This window comes from Oncorhynchus masou, chromosome 3 (genome assembly GCF_036934945.1).
Source record: "Oncorhynchus masou masou isolate Uvic2021 chromosome 3, UVic_Omas_1.1, whole genome shotgun sequence".
NCBI lineage: Eukaryota > Metazoa > Chordata > Actinopteri > Salmoniformes > Salmonidae > Oncorhynchus > Oncorhynchus masou.
Window position 1 is genome coordinate 35,831,862 of NC_088214.1, and position 18,713 is coordinate 35,850,574.

General features: G+C 42.7%; 2 protein-coding genes across 2 annotated transcripts; both read left to right on the forward strand.

Moving 5' to 3' along the window:
* The first annotated feature begins 4,859 nt into the window (after window positions 1-4,859).
* On the forward strand, window positions 4,860-8,765 carry LOC135515449 (calreticulin-like). The gene is made up of 9 exons (XM_064939111.1): window positions 4,860-5,062; window positions 5,434-5,535; window positions 5,760-5,963; window positions 6,093-6,187; window positions 6,279-6,488; window positions 6,730-6,843; window positions 7,027-7,170; window positions 7,389-7,481; window positions 7,725-8,765. Exons 1-9 carry the CDS (start codon window positions 4,984-4,986, stop codon window positions 7,938-7,940), a joined length of 1,257 nt encoding a protein of 418 aa, XP_064795183.1. The 5' UTR covers window positions 4,860-4,983; the 3' UTR covers window positions 7,941-8,765.
* A 324-nt stretch (window positions 8,766-9,089) lies between these two features.
* Window positions 9,090-18,650, forward strand: LOC135507177 (epidermal growth factor receptor substrate 15-like). Its single transcript, XM_064926767.1, has 5 exons — window positions 9,090-9,550; window positions 11,115-11,172; window positions 13,190-13,351; window positions 15,575-15,772; window positions 18,438-18,650. Exons 1-5 carry the CDS (start codon window positions 9,489-9,491, stop codon window positions 18,648-18,650), a joined length of 693 nt encoding a protein of 230 aa, XP_064782839.1. The 5' UTR covers window positions 9,090-9,488.
* Window positions 18,651-18,713: the final 63 nt, after the last annotated feature.

Genomic DNA, 18,713 nt, shown 5'->3' on the forward strand with positions numbered 1-18,713 from the left:
GGGTTAACATCCCTACTCTTACGATAAGTGCCATGGGATCTTTAGTAAACACAGAGTCAGGACACCCGTTTAACATCCCATCCGAAAGACAGCACCCTTCGCAGGGCAATCACTGCCCTGGGGGATTTGGGATATTTTTTTTAGACCAGATGAAAGTGTGCCTTCTACGGGTCCTCCAATACCACTTCCAGCAGCATCAGGTCTCCCATCTAGGGAACGACCAGAACCAACCCTGCTTAACTTCAGAAGCAAATCAGCAGTGGGATGCAGGGTGGTATGCTGCTGTCTTGACAAAAAAAATGGAACAGATGTTTCTAATAGATGATTTATGTTTATAAAAGAGGGCGAGATCACAATTGGTATCTTATGCTCTGATGTGTTTTTTGGGGGTGATAAAACATTGAATAGGCCCAAAATAATACAACAAACCTTGGGACATAGCGGGCACTGGGTTCCATCGGCAGCTTCTGGGGCCAGACGGAACAGTATACAAGTCTCTTCCCTGAAATGAATGAACAGAGTCACTTAGAGGCACTCTGATTCATTACTGCATTCCATCAGAGTAGGCCATCAACACAGACAGCAAAGGCATCTTCACATACAAGTAGCACATGGTCTCTGTGACACATACGTTTATCAAAACAGGAATTTGGTTATGAACTTTTGCAGACAAAGTAGACATGGTAATAGAGTCAGATTATAAAAGAGATTACTTACTGTCCTATGAGGAGAACGTAATGACAGGCATATGGCCCTGAGTGTAACACCACTCTCAAGCTGCAGGCTGGTTATCTGCTTGAGTAGTGAGCAGACCACTGCAGTCTGAGGCTGGCGGGGTGTGCAAGGCCAGAGCATGCACCTGACCAATGAACCTGCTTCTGGCTCATGTACCTGACCAATGAACCTGCTTCTGGCTCATGCACCTGACCAATGAACCTGCTTCTGGCTCATGTACCTGACCAATGAACCTGCTTCTGGCTCATGTACCTGACCAATGACACTGCTTCTGGCTCATGTACCTGACCAATGACACTGCTTCCGGCTCACACTGGCAGATCTCTACTCGCACATCATGCACTCTGCCTGAAAGAAAAACAAGAGTTAGTCATGGAAAGCTCCATTAAAAAGAATGGAGCAAAAACTACACATTTCCAATGCAAATATAAAATTGTTTTCCTTGACATATCTGTGATGCGTAACAGCACGATCCGCATTCAGGAATTCACTTTCACCATCATTCGGGGGTCAACAACGTAGAACACTTTGCATTTCACACAGTAAACACAACCAACAAGCTTAAGAAGTTCAGGTTTGGTGAAAAATGTATGCAAAATAACATTACCTCTGGATGCACTATATTTAGCCTTGTCCCAGAAATGACAGCCGATAGGACAGAAGCGTATCTCCTGTTTCAGTAGTGCGAGGCTACTTGATATACAAGTATACCCCTTGGACAGGATGCTTGTCTATCACAATGCTTTACCCCGAATCCATCTACTTAATGCGGAATGCCAAACAGAGATGCAGTCGGTCACGCTTTTTAGAATCTTATGACTGAACTTGGGTTCGAACCCAACCTCCCAATCTCAGGGCCGACACTAACCCCAAGGCCACTGAGTTGATGGGTGCACTCTGCATTAAAATAAACATCCGCTGCAGATTGTCAGCTGCTGTAACTCAAAACTGAGGTTTTAGGTTCTCCTTCAATGATTTGAGGGCAATAACTTACCGAAACTGTCTTGTTCACTTTTATCTGCACAACCCATGTCCTCCAAGTTGTAAAGGGGTTTAATTAGCTATACATCTCCCATGACAACAACTATCCCATTGGCTATATCCAGTAATAGTTTCTTATTGTTCTATTTATGATATCATAACACATTTACGCTACTACAATTAAGCACAAGCCATAATAAATGGGTATTCACTGAGTAAACCAAACATTAGGAACAAGTGACATCAACAACGGGATCATATATTTCACCGGGATTCACCCGGTCAGTCTATGTCATGGAAAGAGCAGGTATTAATGTTTCATATACTCAGTATATATAATTTGAAAATGCAAACAAAATTGCCTTGACCTACTCGCCTAATAACATTTTCCAAAAAAATTTAAAAAAAGGTTATGTAGAGATGAAGTTGAAAATGTTTTGTTTACTGTATAAGATATTACAACAAAAAAACGCTTTATTACTTACCAAAGTCATGAAATACCTTCAGAAGTTGACTGTGGTAGAGTGAGCACTTATGGCCATCTCTCTGCTTCCAGTGCCATTCAAAAGCAAATGGTGGGTCCTTTTAAATGGACCATCCTTAAGAGGAAGAGTATTGGTTAAGAGTTTGGGCTTGGTTTCAATGATTTGGCCATGGCAGAAAAACATGACCTGGTGAAAATAAGTAAGTTGTGGGTGGAAATATGTATCAGATAGAGACAGAGAGCAAGTACATTTAGTTGATCAATTTAAGTGCCACTGCAAATAGTACAAATGCTTGTTTTTAATGTGATGACTGTGATCCTTCGTGGGATAAACCTCTGTGAAGGCCTCAGACACTGACCATTTCACTTAACTTATGTTTGAGAAATGAGTTTCTTTGTCAATTGGGCACATGAAGAAACATTATCGATGAGAATTACCTGCCAGATCTCCAGGTGGTGCACAATGTTTTTGTCTTTATGGGTGGCCACCACACAGTCAGAGCAAAATATTGTCTCAGCCCCACAGTCAGTGCACCGCCATATTATCTCTGGCTGGATCCCACACATGGACGGCAGGTAGCCTAGTGGTTAGAGCGTTGGACTAGTAACTGAAAGGTTGCAAGATCAAATCCATGAGCTGGCAAGGTAAAAAAATATGTTGTTCCTCGGCTGTCATTGCACATAAGACTTTGTTCTTAACTGACCTGCCTAGGTAAAAGAGCAGATGGATTTTACTGGGGGGGAGGGGCATGATCTCCACAAGCATTTCTCTCCATGCAGCCACTGTTTCCCCTTTCCTCCTCTGAGCACTGGTAGTCTGGGTATTACTTGTAGCTGGACTATGGTCCTCCCGCTGCTCCTCTCTTTGGGCCTGAGGAGCTTCCGAGCCAGAGGTGCAGCACTGAGGGACAATGTGCCTCTTTGGTCTCAGAGCCTTGCCTCTCAATGGAATTTCCTTGCCCAGGATTTTTTTTTTTAAATATCCCAAATTTGGGCATCGTTGCACAATTCTGAAACAAAGACAGTTATGAAGAATCAGATAAAATGCATATAATTGATCACAAACTCAAGGAAGGCAAGAAACCAGTAAATTCCTGTCCACTTTCAAAAGGTATTCACCATATCTCTGATGTTTCACAAATAATTTGACAAGGATTGTGCAACATTTAGGACAAGGATCATCAACTAGATTCAGGAGTGGGCCAATTTTCTCTTGAGCAGACAGTGGGCCAGAACATAATATAAATATTTGTAGATTGCAAATTGACTTCAAGAAGCCTAAACATATAGAATATTTGACAAAAAAAGAATAATTTCAAACCTTGATTACATTTGGGGACAATGCCCTGAATACGGTTACGTCTCTCAGATGGATGTTAAAACAGGTGTCCTGACTCTCTGTGGTCTTTCAAAATCCATGGCAAATTATTGTATGAGTAGGGGTTCACCTGGTGTGATGGATATATTACCAAACTGGCCACATTCAATCATGGCCACCTAATCATCCCCCTCATTCCCAATTGGCATATATCACTCCTCACCTCTCCACCTGATGTACGGTGAGCGTTCTGGCACAAACAAATGGTTGGGTACTACACATTGATGGTGGATGAGGTGAGTTTCCCCTACTATGTAATGCACTTTGAGTGTCTCAGTTGACAGAAAAGTGCTATATAAATCCAGTCAATTATGATTTATTATTTGTACACGATCACGTCTATTATGCTTGGGAATATTTTGGAACAGTTTTCCACAATTAAAATCAATTGGGAGCTGACTTCCTGGTGTTTTTAGTCTTATGTCCAACAAGATTTTTTTTATTATATATATATATTTTTTTTTTCTCAGAAAGCTTGGGGGGCCAAATAAAACCACCTGCCGGCCAAATTGAAGAAGCCTGATTAGGGCAGCAACACACATTTTGGGTTAGAGTCCGCCGTAACACCCCACCAGTACTGTGCAATAGAAACTGTGCAATAGAAACTCTCGTTTTCGTTGCAAAAAATTAACCTATAATAAACACATACCAACCCCTTACCCCATGTCGCCAAGACAGCAAATGGAAGCTTAGTAATGCCAGTTGCTGGGGCAGCTAACACGCTTGCTCTACGCTGCTACTGGTGAGAAAGGACAATTTACCGAACAATTAACAGTCTTAGTTGAAAATGTCCAAAATCACATTTAAAATAGTCGCGTGTCACACAGTTCAATGTGTGGTTCTGAATCACTATTCAAAGGTAACGCGTACCACACATGTGACGTATGGGATACCATATGAATGGTGTGATTGGTAAGATTTTTCCACATTTTAATGGGGTGGTTGGTGGCTTATCGGGTGCACCTCCTTAACTGTGACTCAGTCAAATCTTTGAAATTGTTGCGTTTATATTTTTGTTCAGTGTATAGTTTGCTGATGATCATGATTTGACTCAGGAGCGGTGGGTGCAGAATTTTGTTCTCGATTAGCAGTAACTCTTACCCTATGTGCAATATTTGTTCAGCAATTCTTTAATCGTTGGCAGTAGTTTTCTTGGAATGTAACATCTCCAATGTGGTTCATCCTTTCTGAGGTTTTACGGTAAAAGCGGCCACAGTACCAGATGTACCACAGCATCCAAGGTCGTTTATTTCCCTGTCAGCCAATGAAATAAGGACATTTGTTCCGAGTAGACGGGGATTGGTCGGACAGACTGGGGGAACCTGTGCATGTTTCGGGGAGCAGGGTGGTCAGATCTTTCATTTGATATTGTTTTGCTAAATCCAAATAATTAGCAACCTACAACATGCTAGTGTTGGTGCTATTGATGATTGCACTAGCCAGTGCTGAACCATCGGTGTATTTTCGAGAGCAGTTTGAAGATGGCAAGTTCCATTCATTTCATGCGGGCTGCAGCTATTGCCAACTAACCTAACAGCTAGCTGACCTAACATTTTACAGCTAGCATCTTAATATCAGTGAGCTATCTTACCACGAAACAATAATAGCTAGCTATGCTTTGTGAGACGCGATAATGCATGTATATTTAGCCACACTGACTGCAAAAAAATGATAGCCGGCTAACTATCACGGTAGCCAGTTATCTAGCTAAACAAATTGATAGCTAACGGATCAAGTGAACCCTAAATCTTGTATGAACCGTTCGCTAAATTGGTTTTATTCAACCATGTCAATTTACATGGTTGACTTAGCTGCTAATATTTGCTTCTAACAATGTATTTTTTTCTTCTGTCAGATGCTTGGAATACCCGTTGGGTTGAATCCAGCCATAGGTCGGACTATGGGAAATTTGTCCTGACTGCTGGGAAATTCTATGGAGACGCAGAGAAAGACAAAGGTAGATGTCACGGACCTTAGACTTCATGCAGTAGAATAAAGAACCTTGAATGTATTTTCTCTTACATGCTAGAGGCTTATTTTATCCCTCTGAGGTTATGACTCTCCGTGTGATGAAATATCTGGTTTTATGACCCCAGCATTGTTTTGAGAGTCTGATCTCTGTGGAGCAGGGGACAACTCCGAAGATGGGAAAAAGTCCAAAACATATCTTATCTCCCCCAGGTCTCCAGACCAGCCAGGATGCCCACTTCTACTCTTCTTCTGCTCGCTTTGAGCCCTTCAGCAACCAGGGCAAGACCCTGGTGATCCAGTTCACTGTCAAGCACGAGCAGAACATCGATTGCGGGGGAGGCTACATCAAGCTATTCCCCGCTGACCTCGACCAGGCAGCCATGCATGGAGACTCTAACTACAACATTATGTTCGGTAAAGTTTATCAGGAACAATGAGATTTGATTGAGAACCAGTTCCTCCCTTGTCACACATTCAACATTCAAAGAAATTGTTCAGGTCTTATATTTATTTTGTATTGCTAATCATAGTGTTTTTCTCCAGGTCCAGACATCTGTGGCCCAGCCACAAAGAAAGTTCATGTCATTATCAACTACAAGGGCAAGAATCACCTCATTAGAAAGGATATCAGATGCAAGGTACAGTAAGCCTATATCCCAAATCAGGCTTTTTCAATATTTTATATCTTCACTGGGAGGAATCCAAATCAAATTGTCTTTTGTTTTGCAGGATGATGAGTACACCCATTTGTACACTCTGATCCTGAACCCTGACAACATGTATGAGGTGAAGATTGACAACAAGAAGGTGGAGTCTGGAAGTCTGGAGGAGGACTGGGACATTCTGCCCCCTAAAAAGGTCAAGGACCCCGAGGCTGTGAAACCAGATGACTGGGATGAGAGGGAGAGGATGGAGGACCCAGATGATAAGAAACCAGAGGTGGGTAAGATGGACACCTAGCCCGCCTGGACCCATGGCTGTTTCTGCATTCAACAATGCTACGCTAGCTAGCCACATTATTGTGAGGGCAGGACAACGGCAGAAACAGACTGGCATACCAGGCATCTAGCCAGCTATTCTGATTCAAAAGCAATCCATCTAGTCAATCTTTTATGAGTAATATGTATTTCATGAATGTAGTTTTTATTAATTATTAGTTCATAATTCTGTTATTTGTCAGGACTGGGATAGGCCCGAGAACATTGCTGACCCTGACGCTAAGCAGCCGGAGGATTGGGATGATGAGATGGACGGTGAATGGGAGCCACCCATGGTCTCCAATCCTGACTATAAGGCAAGCAGTCAAACACTTCATAACTGGGGTGTTTTCCTGGCTCTACACAAATGGCAGGAGCACATTTTATTACTCATAATATTAGACAAGGACACAGACAATGTGACAGTAGCTTTCCCTGTGCTTTGGATTACTGCTTCAATTATATGAGCAGCTATTTGATTGATTTGTTTGCTTTCTCAGGGTGAATGGAAACCCCGCAGGATCGATAACCCTGACTACAAGGGCAAATGGTTGCATCCTGAGATTGACAATCCAGACTACAGTGCAGACTCTGAGATCTACAGATTTGACAGCATAGGAGTCATTGGCCTGGATCTGTGGCAGGTACTGTGGAGGCCCTTATTCAGTCTTTTTAATACTTTAGTTATTGATAATGAATAATAAAGAGTGGAATCAAATTGAAAAGGATTCAGTTTGGGAATCATTCTTTTTAAAAGCCCTCTATATTTTAATTTAATTGAAAAGAGAAAAGGAAACGCATCCCTGAGTCTTTTTGCCCTGAAATGTCTGAAGTAATTCAGACTTATTCATTGCCGTCACAGGTGAAATCTGGGACCATCTTCGATAACTTCCTGATCACAGATGATGCTACACTGGCAGAAGAAGTCGGCAATGAGACCTGGGGTCAGACTAAGGTCAATGCCACTTACCTCTCAGGTTCACACTTACATATTCACACTGGTGTCTCTCTCGAGTCCACCCCCAACCTATTCCCTTGTAAATTGTTCCAGGATGCTTTGTCTGAATAAATCCACTAGTTTGCTTTCAGATCCTTACGAAGACATATTTGTAACGTTGCCTACCAGCACACTACAAACTGTAAAAATGCTAATTCCTGCGGTTTGTTAAAAAGGCTGCCTCTGTTTCACGTTCTGTAGGATCCAGAGAAAAAGATGAAGGAGTCCCAGGAGGAGAAGGAGAGGAAGAAACTGGAGGCAGAAGAGATGGCGAGGAAAGAGGAGACCAAAGATGAGCCTGGAGAAGAGGAGGAGGAGGAAGAAGAGGAAGAGTTGGAGCATGAAGAGGAGGAAGAAGAGGAGACTGGAGCACAGGACGAAGAGGAGGCAACAGATTCTATAAAGGATGAACTTTAGAGGACTTTGACTTTCTCATAGGGTGACTTCGTTCTTTGAGCCTGGGGAGAGATTATTCATTTCACTTTACCATCCAGTCAGTCAGTCAGTCCTCAAAGTAATAATGTTGAGAGAAGGGGAGGTGAAGGAGTTATTTACTGCAAAATCTGTGCCATTTTTTTTATTTCATTTTTTAATATTAATTTATTGGATTTTAACTTGCAAGTTTAACTGCCTAATTAATAAAAAACTGACACTTTTTGTTATTCTATCAAATAATAATTCAGATTTGGTAATCTACTGGCAAATGTTTTTACTGTGTTTTTTCTTACAGGCTCGACTTAATATAACCTATTTCTTGTAAGTATGCTTTTATAGTCTGTTGTTCCACCAAATATTACAGATGAAGTCTAATTCAATGGTGCTTGTTTGTTTTGTATACTTAATTCACATTGGGTGGTTGTGTACACAATGTGACTTCTACTTGTTATTCACATGCATAGCGATAGTTTCCCATTCGTTCCATTTGCTTTCTAAATTCAGTCATACACTGGAATACATAATATTAGGTAGAATTTAGAAGTAGCATCTGTAACCTCACATAGACAAATTCAGTCATCAACCTCTTATATTCCACTGGCATTCAGCCAAGGACTACTGTAGCCAAATCATCAAATTTTTGTCTCTCAAACACTAACCTCATACTTCCTAATGTAGCATAGTGCATTTGTTCTCCCCTTAATTGTTTTTGTAGATATTTGTTACCTTATTTGGGAAATTATGATTACAGAGATTGTTGTGCAAAAATACTGTATAGTAATAAATAAGAGAGCTGTTTGCATTTGACATGTGTATTGTGTGCCTTTTAAAAATCACCATCACACTATATTATTCATATTTACGGGCAATTAGAAGTCAAACAAATTAAATAATACCATATGGATGCTACTAGGCATTTTTCTACAGAGCAGAATTAATCATAAACACTGACAGCCTTTCATAACATCTCTAGAAAATATTTGTTCTCTGTGTTGAAGTTATTGTATTGCTATTTAGAGTAGAAAGTGACAAGTACGCAGTTGATTTTCCTATTGCAGCTACGGTCTCTCCAAAGTGAATATTTTTTTTATCACCAGCAGTCAGCATCCTCTGTCTCTTGGTCCAATGTAGCTTTTTGGAGCGTTATCTGCCCTCCTGCACATTTGCGTCAGCAGAATAGCATGTTACAAATAGATAAGGGCTTTATAACTTATGTAACGTAGCACAATGACAATGTAAACAACGCTAATGATGTTTGGACGCCTCTGAACTCGGTTGGTATCAAGGGTCGAACCTCCCACGTGATGAAAGGCTCAAGAATGGAGTCGGAAGAGGCTATGATAAATTGTAAAATTGACCAGAAGCGCCAGTTTACTCCAAACAGAGTGAAGCATGGTTATTTCTAGGTAAATAACCGAACTATCAAAACCTTCTCGGATAATCGCTTTGGGATCCCATCCTGTGCACGGGACCGCAGCCAAGCTCTAGTCCGGTACCTGGCGATGCGATGGGAGAGCGAATACCGCAGAGATGATGCGTTTTCTACTGGATTGCTTGCGGACGCCAAGGCAACGGGCACCGTGCAGTGAGAGGTTGGTACTGGGATAACGATAATGGATAAGGAAATGCTTAGTTGACGATAATCTCCTTTTCTACATTGACCTATCATCCACAATAGAGCGAGGTCATGTTTAAGGTTAACGGTTTACCCCCCTATGCAATTTCAACAATCCTGTTTTGAAGAGATGCTTTTTTTAATGAATGACCAGTATGAGGCACTAAAGCGGGAAATGTTTAATATCTTCTCATTGATCGTAGTAACAGCTGGTCCATGAATGCAATACATTATATTCATGGACATGCACCAACAATAAAATATAGCCTATTTTAGACAGACAGACACCAATTGGTTAATTGGTTCATTTTCAACTGATTGTAATTAATACAATTCTAAAATGGAATTCTTGATCATCTCTCCAAAAATATTTAAGGAAATAATTTCACAAATGTACACCTATGTACAAATGTGGAATAGGCCTATATAGCAGATTGGGCTATTTCCTATTCAGTATAATAAATAGCCTTTTACATTCACCTGTACACTCATTCATTTTCCATTGCTATTTAAAATGATCATTTGTATACTATATGGTAATTATTGAAGAACAAACGGTGCAGTACAACATTTACTGGTGCAAATGTTTATTAAAGTACTGTATTCTACAAAAGTAGGTAGGTAAGAGTCTTCAGGTGAGGCCTCCCTTGACATATAGTGTTGCATTGAAACTGCAGTCATATTGATATTACAGTCATTCTCAAACGAGGCTGTTTTAATTTAGGGCCCTCTGAGCCCTGAGATTTTCTCTGGGTTTAGCCCATTCCTCTGCAGGTTGGAGCAAACAGTAATTTGCATAGAGAGACACCACGGATAATACAATGTAACACAGTACTGTGATATTAACTTAGCTTTGTTAGATACATTCGGAATCATGGACATGGTTAATGAACAAGTGATGCCTCTCATACTGTGGTTTGACAGTATGTTCTTGTGGAATGGCACTTTTGTTAACCCTTCACGGTGCTGAATCAGGTATGGGGGGATAATGGGAGTGTTTTGAGAGGGGAGGTGAAGGGAGGAGAATCATAGTATGAGAGGGGGACGATAGGGGGAGGAGAATGATAGTATGAGAGGAGGAAGATAGCCAGAGGGGGATGTAGTTAATTCCCCTGTCATGGATGGATAACCTTTTTATGGGCTACCCTGGAAATATGACTGCCCATCTCTTTTCCTGTCCTCTCCCTCTTCTCTCAACCCCCCCCCCCCCATCTCTGACTCATTCTCCATCTACATGCAACCCCTCTGCACAAGCTTAGTTGGTACATTCTCACTCCCTGTCTCCCCTTCTCTCCTCCCTCTTTTATTGCCTGGTGCCCATACATACACACAACCCACAAACAGCCTGCCTCGGTTTCCATATGCACCGTCTGTTTGACTGACAGACTAATGAGAATGGATGGAGTGGGGATGGAGGCTGGGGAAGAAGGGAAGGGAGAAGGGGGAGGAGGAGGTGGAGATGGAGGTAAGGGGGGATGGTTAGGTGCAGCATCAGTTTCATCCCTCCTTAAACATTCCTGTCTTCTCTGCTGGTCCCCCAGGGACAAGGACTTTGTGGAACAGGACGAGTGTGTTGCTCAGAAGACTGGAGAAATCAGAGTAAGGCCACACGTTTCCTATTACATTCCTACAGTGTGCGCGTGTGTGTGTGCATGCGTGTGTGTGAGCGCGCGTCTGAGTATGCACGTCTGTGTGCGCATCTGTGTGCGTTCTCATGTTTCACTGCCTACAGTAAGGTGCATGTGTTATGTGCGAGCCTGATCAGAATGTGCAGGGTTTCCAATGGTACCTTACATGAGTATGCAGTACTGTATGGAGCTGGTCTCTTAGCTGAGAGGATTCTGTGTTGTCATGTTGTTCTGTGTGTGAAGATTGAGGAAGGCGTGCACAGATTAAAGTACAGGTATTAGTAATCCTTTAGGGAATTGTTAGGCTTAAATAACCAGATTCCCTTTGACATATCTACAAATGCTTTTCTCTATCGCGCCTTTCTTTTAGAGCAGGCGAGCTCTGCATTTACAGAGGACCATCTGGTCATGAGAACACAGATCGTGTCTACTGGTGTCCTTCAGCGTCATAGGAATGCCCATCCCAGCATCATAGGAAATACTGTCATTATTTCAACTACAGTACACTGTGAACATTTCCCGTGCACCGTTACCTGTCGAGATGTCACTGTGTGAGATTCTATTTTTGTAACCCGGCAACAACCTGGGATGGAGCTCTGTATCCCCCGGCAACAGCATCTCTTTGACTACCGAGAGGTGGCCTCGACATGATCTCACCCAAAACTGATTTCCTGTCTCTCAGCCAGTGGTATTATTAAAAGATTATTGTTGCAAATGTCTATGCTACTGGGCTTGTATTCTAAAGGGAGTGCTGATCTAGGATCAGGTCTTTGGGAATACAGTCCCTGATCCGCTGTGTTTTCATGCTGTCAAATAGCTAAAATGTCACAGTGCAGAATGAACTACTTTGTGCAGAAATGGTAGTAGATGCATGATAGATGCATTGTAGCGTTATGAAGGTTACTCAAGTTAATTATTAAGTGCCCCTCCATCCAAGGTAGCAACTTGACGATGGGAAAACGTCCGATTTGTTTAGCAAGATTGCAAGTTGGCCTAAAATTATCTGTGTCAGCTTGCTATCTGGGATGATTCCCCAAAATATCACAACTTGATCCCCTAGTGACATCTTTTAGGACCTTGAGCAGAAGGGCTGGAATCCTTTCCAGACAATAGCCAACTGTCAGGATGAGCTGTGCATATTGAGCCTGAGTGAAACAGCTCTCTCATGGTTTATGCAGGTCTGAGTCACTACAGCGAGATTTTATTTCTCTCTTTACTTTGCTTCACTTTGCTCACTATAATGCTCTTTAGACATTCCAGCTAAAAACAGAATCCAGCAGTTGAAAGGGTTGAAAGTGCCATTTATCTGCGTTAGTACAGCACATTGTCTGTCATTCATAACACCTCTCGCACTAGTGTACCTCTCTCTCTCTTTCTCCATCTCTCTCTGTTTCTCTCTCTCTCTCTCTCTCTCTCTCTCTCTCTCTCTCTCTCTCTTCTCCTCTCCTTCCCACTTCCCTTTCTATTTCTGCCCATCCCCCTCTTTCTTGGCAGTTTTCCCTACAGTCAGTTAGATTTCTAATCGTTCCTCTTTTTAGAATGGAGATCAGGTTGGATACTGCTGTGTAAAATTAATGGAAAAGCATCACTCCACGTAAGCCTTATTTCTGCAGTGAAAGGGACTTTGAGTAGCTGTCTGTCTCTAGTCTCTATCTCCTCCGATTTTCAGTAACCACTGATCTCTCTCTCTCTCCCTTCCCTGCTCTCTCTGTCACTGCTGCCTCTACTCCATCTGCTCCTACTGTCACTCAATCTTTCCCACCCTTCTCCATCTGCCCCTTGTTTCTTTCTCTCTCTCACACTCTCTCCCCATTCCTTCTCTATCTGGTCCTGCTTTCTTTGAATCTGTTCACGTGTCCTTCCATTCTTTCCACCCCTCCATTCTCGCTCTGCTCCATCCACCCCTGCTGTCCCTCCATCTTTCCCTCTCTTCATCTCTCCACTCATCCATCCCTCCCTCCACCTGCCTATGTGTTCCAACCCACCAGGACCTGCAGGATGCCGTGCAGCAGGAGGACATTGAGCTGGAGGAGCAGCGGGGAGACCGCCGGGAGCTGGAGGAGACCCTGGAGAAGCTGGAGCAGCACAGGATGGAGCTGGAGGACCAGCTCAAACTGACCAGGCTGGAGTGCGTCCAAGAGAGCCAGCAGGTAAGACACACACAGAGATAACAGCTGCTATGGCTGCTGTTAGGGGGGAATTCAGACTTAAGTTGCACACATGTAAATTGACTTTAATTCCATTTTCATGCACTTTTCTCTCTACACGTATTCTGACCTTGAACTTAAACATGCCACCGAGTTATACGTTTGTGTGGCAGAGGTGTGTCAGTAATACCAACATACATAATAACTGTCACTTTAGTGTTAGTTGCCTTCAATTTGTAGCCTACATTTTACATCATCCCATTACATCATTAGTTTACCTTTCTTTCATCTGTCACGTCCATGTGGTTGTTCCCGAGGGTCGCTAGCAACAGTGGATCATATGACGCGAACGTTCTAAGTTGTGCAATAATTTGGGACATGTAGCCTATTTGTATCCTTATGGAACGCAGACCATATGTAGCAGTTTACACGGTTCACGACGACTGGACTGTTGTCATCACAGTTCCATGATTAGCGAAGGTAGATTTGTAGATAGGTATAGATTTATATATGTTCAACCCATATTATACCCTTTTATCACCTTCCAATTTTTCATGGATTGAAAAACGGAGTATTGCCAAATGTCTGCTCTGCTAGAGCTGCCCTGGTCAACTGTAAGCGCTGTTATTGTGAAGTAGAAACGTCTAGGAGCAAGCTCACAGAACGGGACTTCCGAGTGCTGAAGTGTGTAGCACGTAAAAATCGCCTGTCCTCGGTTGCAACACTCACTACAGAGTTCAAAACTCCCTCTGGAAGCCACGTCAGCACAAGAACTGTTCGTCAGGAGCTTCATTAAATGGGTTTCCATGGCTGAGCATCTGCACAGCATTGGCTGAAATGCGTTCTCTGGACTGATGAATCATGCTTCACCATCTGGCAGTCTGACGGACGAATCTGGGTTTGACAGATGTCAGGAGAACTCTACCTTCCCCAAGTGTAAAGTTTGGTGGAGGAGGAATAATGGTCTGGGGCTGTTTTTCATGGTTTGGGCTAGGCCCCTTAGCTGCAGTGCAGGGAAATCTTAACGAATACAATGACAATCTAGACAATTCTGTGCTTACAACTTTGTGGCAAAAGGTTGGGTAAAGCTGGTCCATACAGAAATGGTTTGTTGAGATCGGTGTGGAAGAACTTGACTGGTCTGCACAGAGCCCTGACCTCAACCCCATCGAACACCTTTGAGATTAATTGGAACGTAGACCGCGAGCCCGACCTCACTAATGCTCTTGTGGCTGAATGAAAGAAAGTCCCCTCAGCAATGTTCCAACATCAAGTGAAAAGGCTTCCCAGAAGAGTGGAGGCTGTTGTAGCAGCAAATTGGGAACCAACTCCATATCAATGCCCATGATTTTGGAATAAGATGTTCGACGAGTCATGTAGTGTATTTTTTGTGTAAAGGCTCTCCATCCCGGTTTTTGCATGATTCATAAAGACTTTCCTAACCTGAATAATCTAGAAGATCTTCAATCTACCAATTGGTGCTGAAAGGAGATGAATATGCATATATTTAGATGGTGTCTTTCATTGATCCCTAATATTCTGAACTCGTTCACTCGATTCTAGTGAGTCTGTCGAAAATTCCTATTAAAGGAACACAGTATTTAAAGGGATGGTTTAAGATTCATTTACTGAAAACCCTATTGAATGAAACTCAACAAGAAAATCCGTTGGCCAACAAGTGGGCTGGTTTTCAGTGGTTAAATTTAAAAAAATTCAGTGCGTGCAAGGGAGCCACACCTGTCTGAATCAGCCTCTTACTGAATAAAACATAACAAGTACGTTTTTTATGAGTGAATGGTAATTTGTATCAGTGAAAGTTTATTCCATATATTCATCTGTGCTCTATTGGCAAGGACACTGAACAACAAAGACCTCTACCAACCATAGACAGATTTGGAGCTGGATTCAATGCATAGCGCCGAAGATGAGCTTTGTCGGGCAGTTGAAATGGAAGGTTTCAATTGTTAGTGAATGCAATCTCGGTAAAGGCGTAAACATTGCCTTTAAATTACAATCACATCACAAAGCTTGTCTTCAGCACTACAGATTGAATCCAGTCCTTAGTTGGTTTGTGGTCAGTTCAAACCTATTCTCCAATCTTCAAATGAATAAAGATGATATTCATCCATGTTATTATTGCTACACTTTCGCGGCTCCCACGTCATCTCCCTCTGACTCTGCTGTCTCCTCCTCTCCTCCTCTGTCCCACTTCTTCCCTCCTTACAGATTCTTTCCCTGCAGGCGGAGGAGGTGGCCAGGGAAACGAAGGTGGAGGAGTATGAGCGGGAGCTGGCCCGGGCAAGGAGGAAACTCAAACAGCTGAAAATGGAGGTCAGACGGGCCCAGGGGAAGGTGGAGGAGGCGGGCGAACGCACCATCCCTCTGGAGGAGTCCATCAGCCAATCATATGAGGAGATTTTACAGGTGGATGTGTCTTTAGTTGAAGACCCATCCCTTCCAAATATATCGCACTCTGGTTATGAACTCATTGTCCTTCCAAAAATACCTGCTATGGAAGGATTGGATTGATGACAGCATTACAATAGGGTAGTCTTTCATGAGTTCGTTGATCCAGTCCTGCAGTCATCAAAAGGGTCAGTGGTCACAAAAGACCGCGAACAAGCCCTGGGCTATGGTCACAAGGGAGAGTAGTCGAGCTTGTAAAGCCCATTAAGAGAATTGGACCATGGCCTCTGATTTTTCCTGCCACTCTGTCTCCTGCTATTCTCCTCATGTGGCAACTGGAAACCTTGAAGTAAGATAGCCTCTAGGGTTTCCTAGAATGCCAGGATGCAGAGCGAATATAAGAATATGGTATCAGGCTACAGTATATGTGGGTGTGACCGACTGAGGTTGAAACCCAAGTCTCCTCTGTGTTAGCCCGCTGAGCTAAAGCTTCAGGTCCCAGGTGATGGTACTCCAAACCACCTCTGTTACACGAGAATACTAATATAAAGCAGTTCAGTCAGACCGGCAGGGGGTGGGGATTCATTGTTATTTCAGTCCCCTGCTGACAGGTGATTAATGTGTATGTAGCCTTCATCATGCCCCCCAGTGTATTGATCTGAGTTGTCACAGGACTGGAGAGTGAAGAGGCTGGTCGCATCGATCCGTTGTGCGTGTTATTGATCCTCCATGTTGGTTTTTGTTCCTTTTAATCATTCTGTCTCATGAGAAAAAGCCCTCAAGCTGTGGTAGACCGATATTTAATATCAGCTGGGTTTGTTGTGTTTGCTGATGATACCAGACATAATCTTTAAGTAGATAACAGTCATTGATTCAGGGAGAGTTCAAAAGGTCTATTTTATTGGATAAAGACAAGCGCAAGGTCTTTGAATAGCCATGTGCCTAGCACTCAAGCCCAACCACTTACTTACTTGGTCTTTACCGTGCCAAGTGGAGCATAAGGCCTGCCACCATCTCTTACTGTTCTGGGCAAAGCTAACACATGCATAGTGTAACAAACTTCTTCTTCGTCTGATGAGGAGTAGAAAGGATCGGACTAAAATGCAGCATTGTAAGTGTCCATGATAATTTATTATATCATAACACGAAAAATACAAAATGACAATGTGAGGGAAAGGATTGAAAATCAAAACAGTTCTGTATGGTGAAAACACAGACACAGAAAACAACTACCCACAAACACCTAAGTATGGCTCTCAATCAGAGACAACGATTGACAGCTGCCTCTGATTGGGAACCATACCAGGCCAAACACATAGAACTATAACACACAGAACATAGAATGCCCACCCCAACTCACACCCTGACCAAACTAAAATAGAGACATAAAAAAGTAACTAAGGTCAGGACGTGACACATAGACTTCTCTAAGATGTACAATACCAGTCAAAGTTTGGACACACCTACTCATTCAAGGGTTTTTCTTTATTTTTAGTATTTTCTACATTGTAGAATAATAGTGAAGACATCAAACGAAGCAATAACACATATGGAATCATGTAGAAACCAAAAAAGTGTTAAACAAATAAAATATATTTTATATTTGTGATTCTTCAAAGGAGCCACACTTTGCCTTTATGACAGATTTGCACACGCTTGGCATTATCTCAACCAGCTTCACCTGGAATGCTTTTCCAACAGTCTTGAAGGAGTTCCCACATATGCTGAGCACTTGTTGGCTGCATTTCCTTCAATCTGCGGTCATCCTAAACCATCTTAATTGGGTTGAGCTTGGGTGATTGTGGAGGCCAGGTCATCTGATGCAGCACTCCATCACTCTCCTTCTTGGTCAAATAGCCCTTACACAGCCCGGAGGTGTGTTGGGTCATTGTCCTGTTGAAAAACAAATGATAGTCCCACGAAGCGCAAACCAGATGGGATGGCGTATCGCTGCAGAATGCTGTGGTAGCCATGCTGGTTAAGTATGCCTTGAATTCTAAATAAATCACTGACAGTGTCACCAGTGAAGCACCATCACACCACCTCCTACATGCTTCATGGTGGGAACCACACATGCGGAGATCATCTGTTAACCTACTCTGCGTCTCATAAAGACACGGTGGTTCGAACCAAAGGACAGATTTCCACCGGTCTAATCCATTGCTCATGTTTCTTGGCCCAAGCAAGTCTTCTTATTGGTGTCCTTTAGTAGTGATTTCTTTGCATTAATTTGACCATGAAGGCCTGATTCATGCAGTCTCTTCTGAACACTTTATGTTGATGTTACTTGAACTTTGTGAAACATTTATTTGGGCTCCTCTTCGAGTTAGAGGTAACTCTGGGTCTTCCTTTCCGATGGCGGTGCTCATGAAAGCCCCCCCCCCCCCAGGCATTCCAGGTGACTACCTCATGAAACTGGTTGAGAGAATGCCAAGAGTGTGCAAAGCTGTCATCAAGGAAAAGGGTGGCTACTTTAAAGACTCTCTAATATACTCTTTTGGTTACTACATGATTCCATATGTATTTTTTCATAGTTTTGATGTCTTCACTATTATTCTACAATGTAGGAAATAGTAAAAAATAAAGAAAAACCCTTGAATGAATAGGTGTGTCCAAACTTTTGACTGGTAATCTATATATATATGATAAATAATTGCTTTTGTTGATGACTGCTGTGGACTAGGAGGAGCAGACGCTCAGTATACTTAGTGGGGAGCGGACGGGAGATGCAACACTGCCAGACCACCAGCAGGTGGAGCCAATCGACACATCCCCCATCAGCCTCAGGACAGAGGACAGAAATCTTGACTTCCCTGCTGTACCAGCCAGGTCATGGGGCAGGAGCCAATCACTGCCTGTCTATGCTGAAATAAAAAAGTGTTTAAATCTTACATGATGTCCATCAAACCCATAAAACTTGGGATAGCTTGAATTATGGGTCCTACGTGCTTTGAAATGA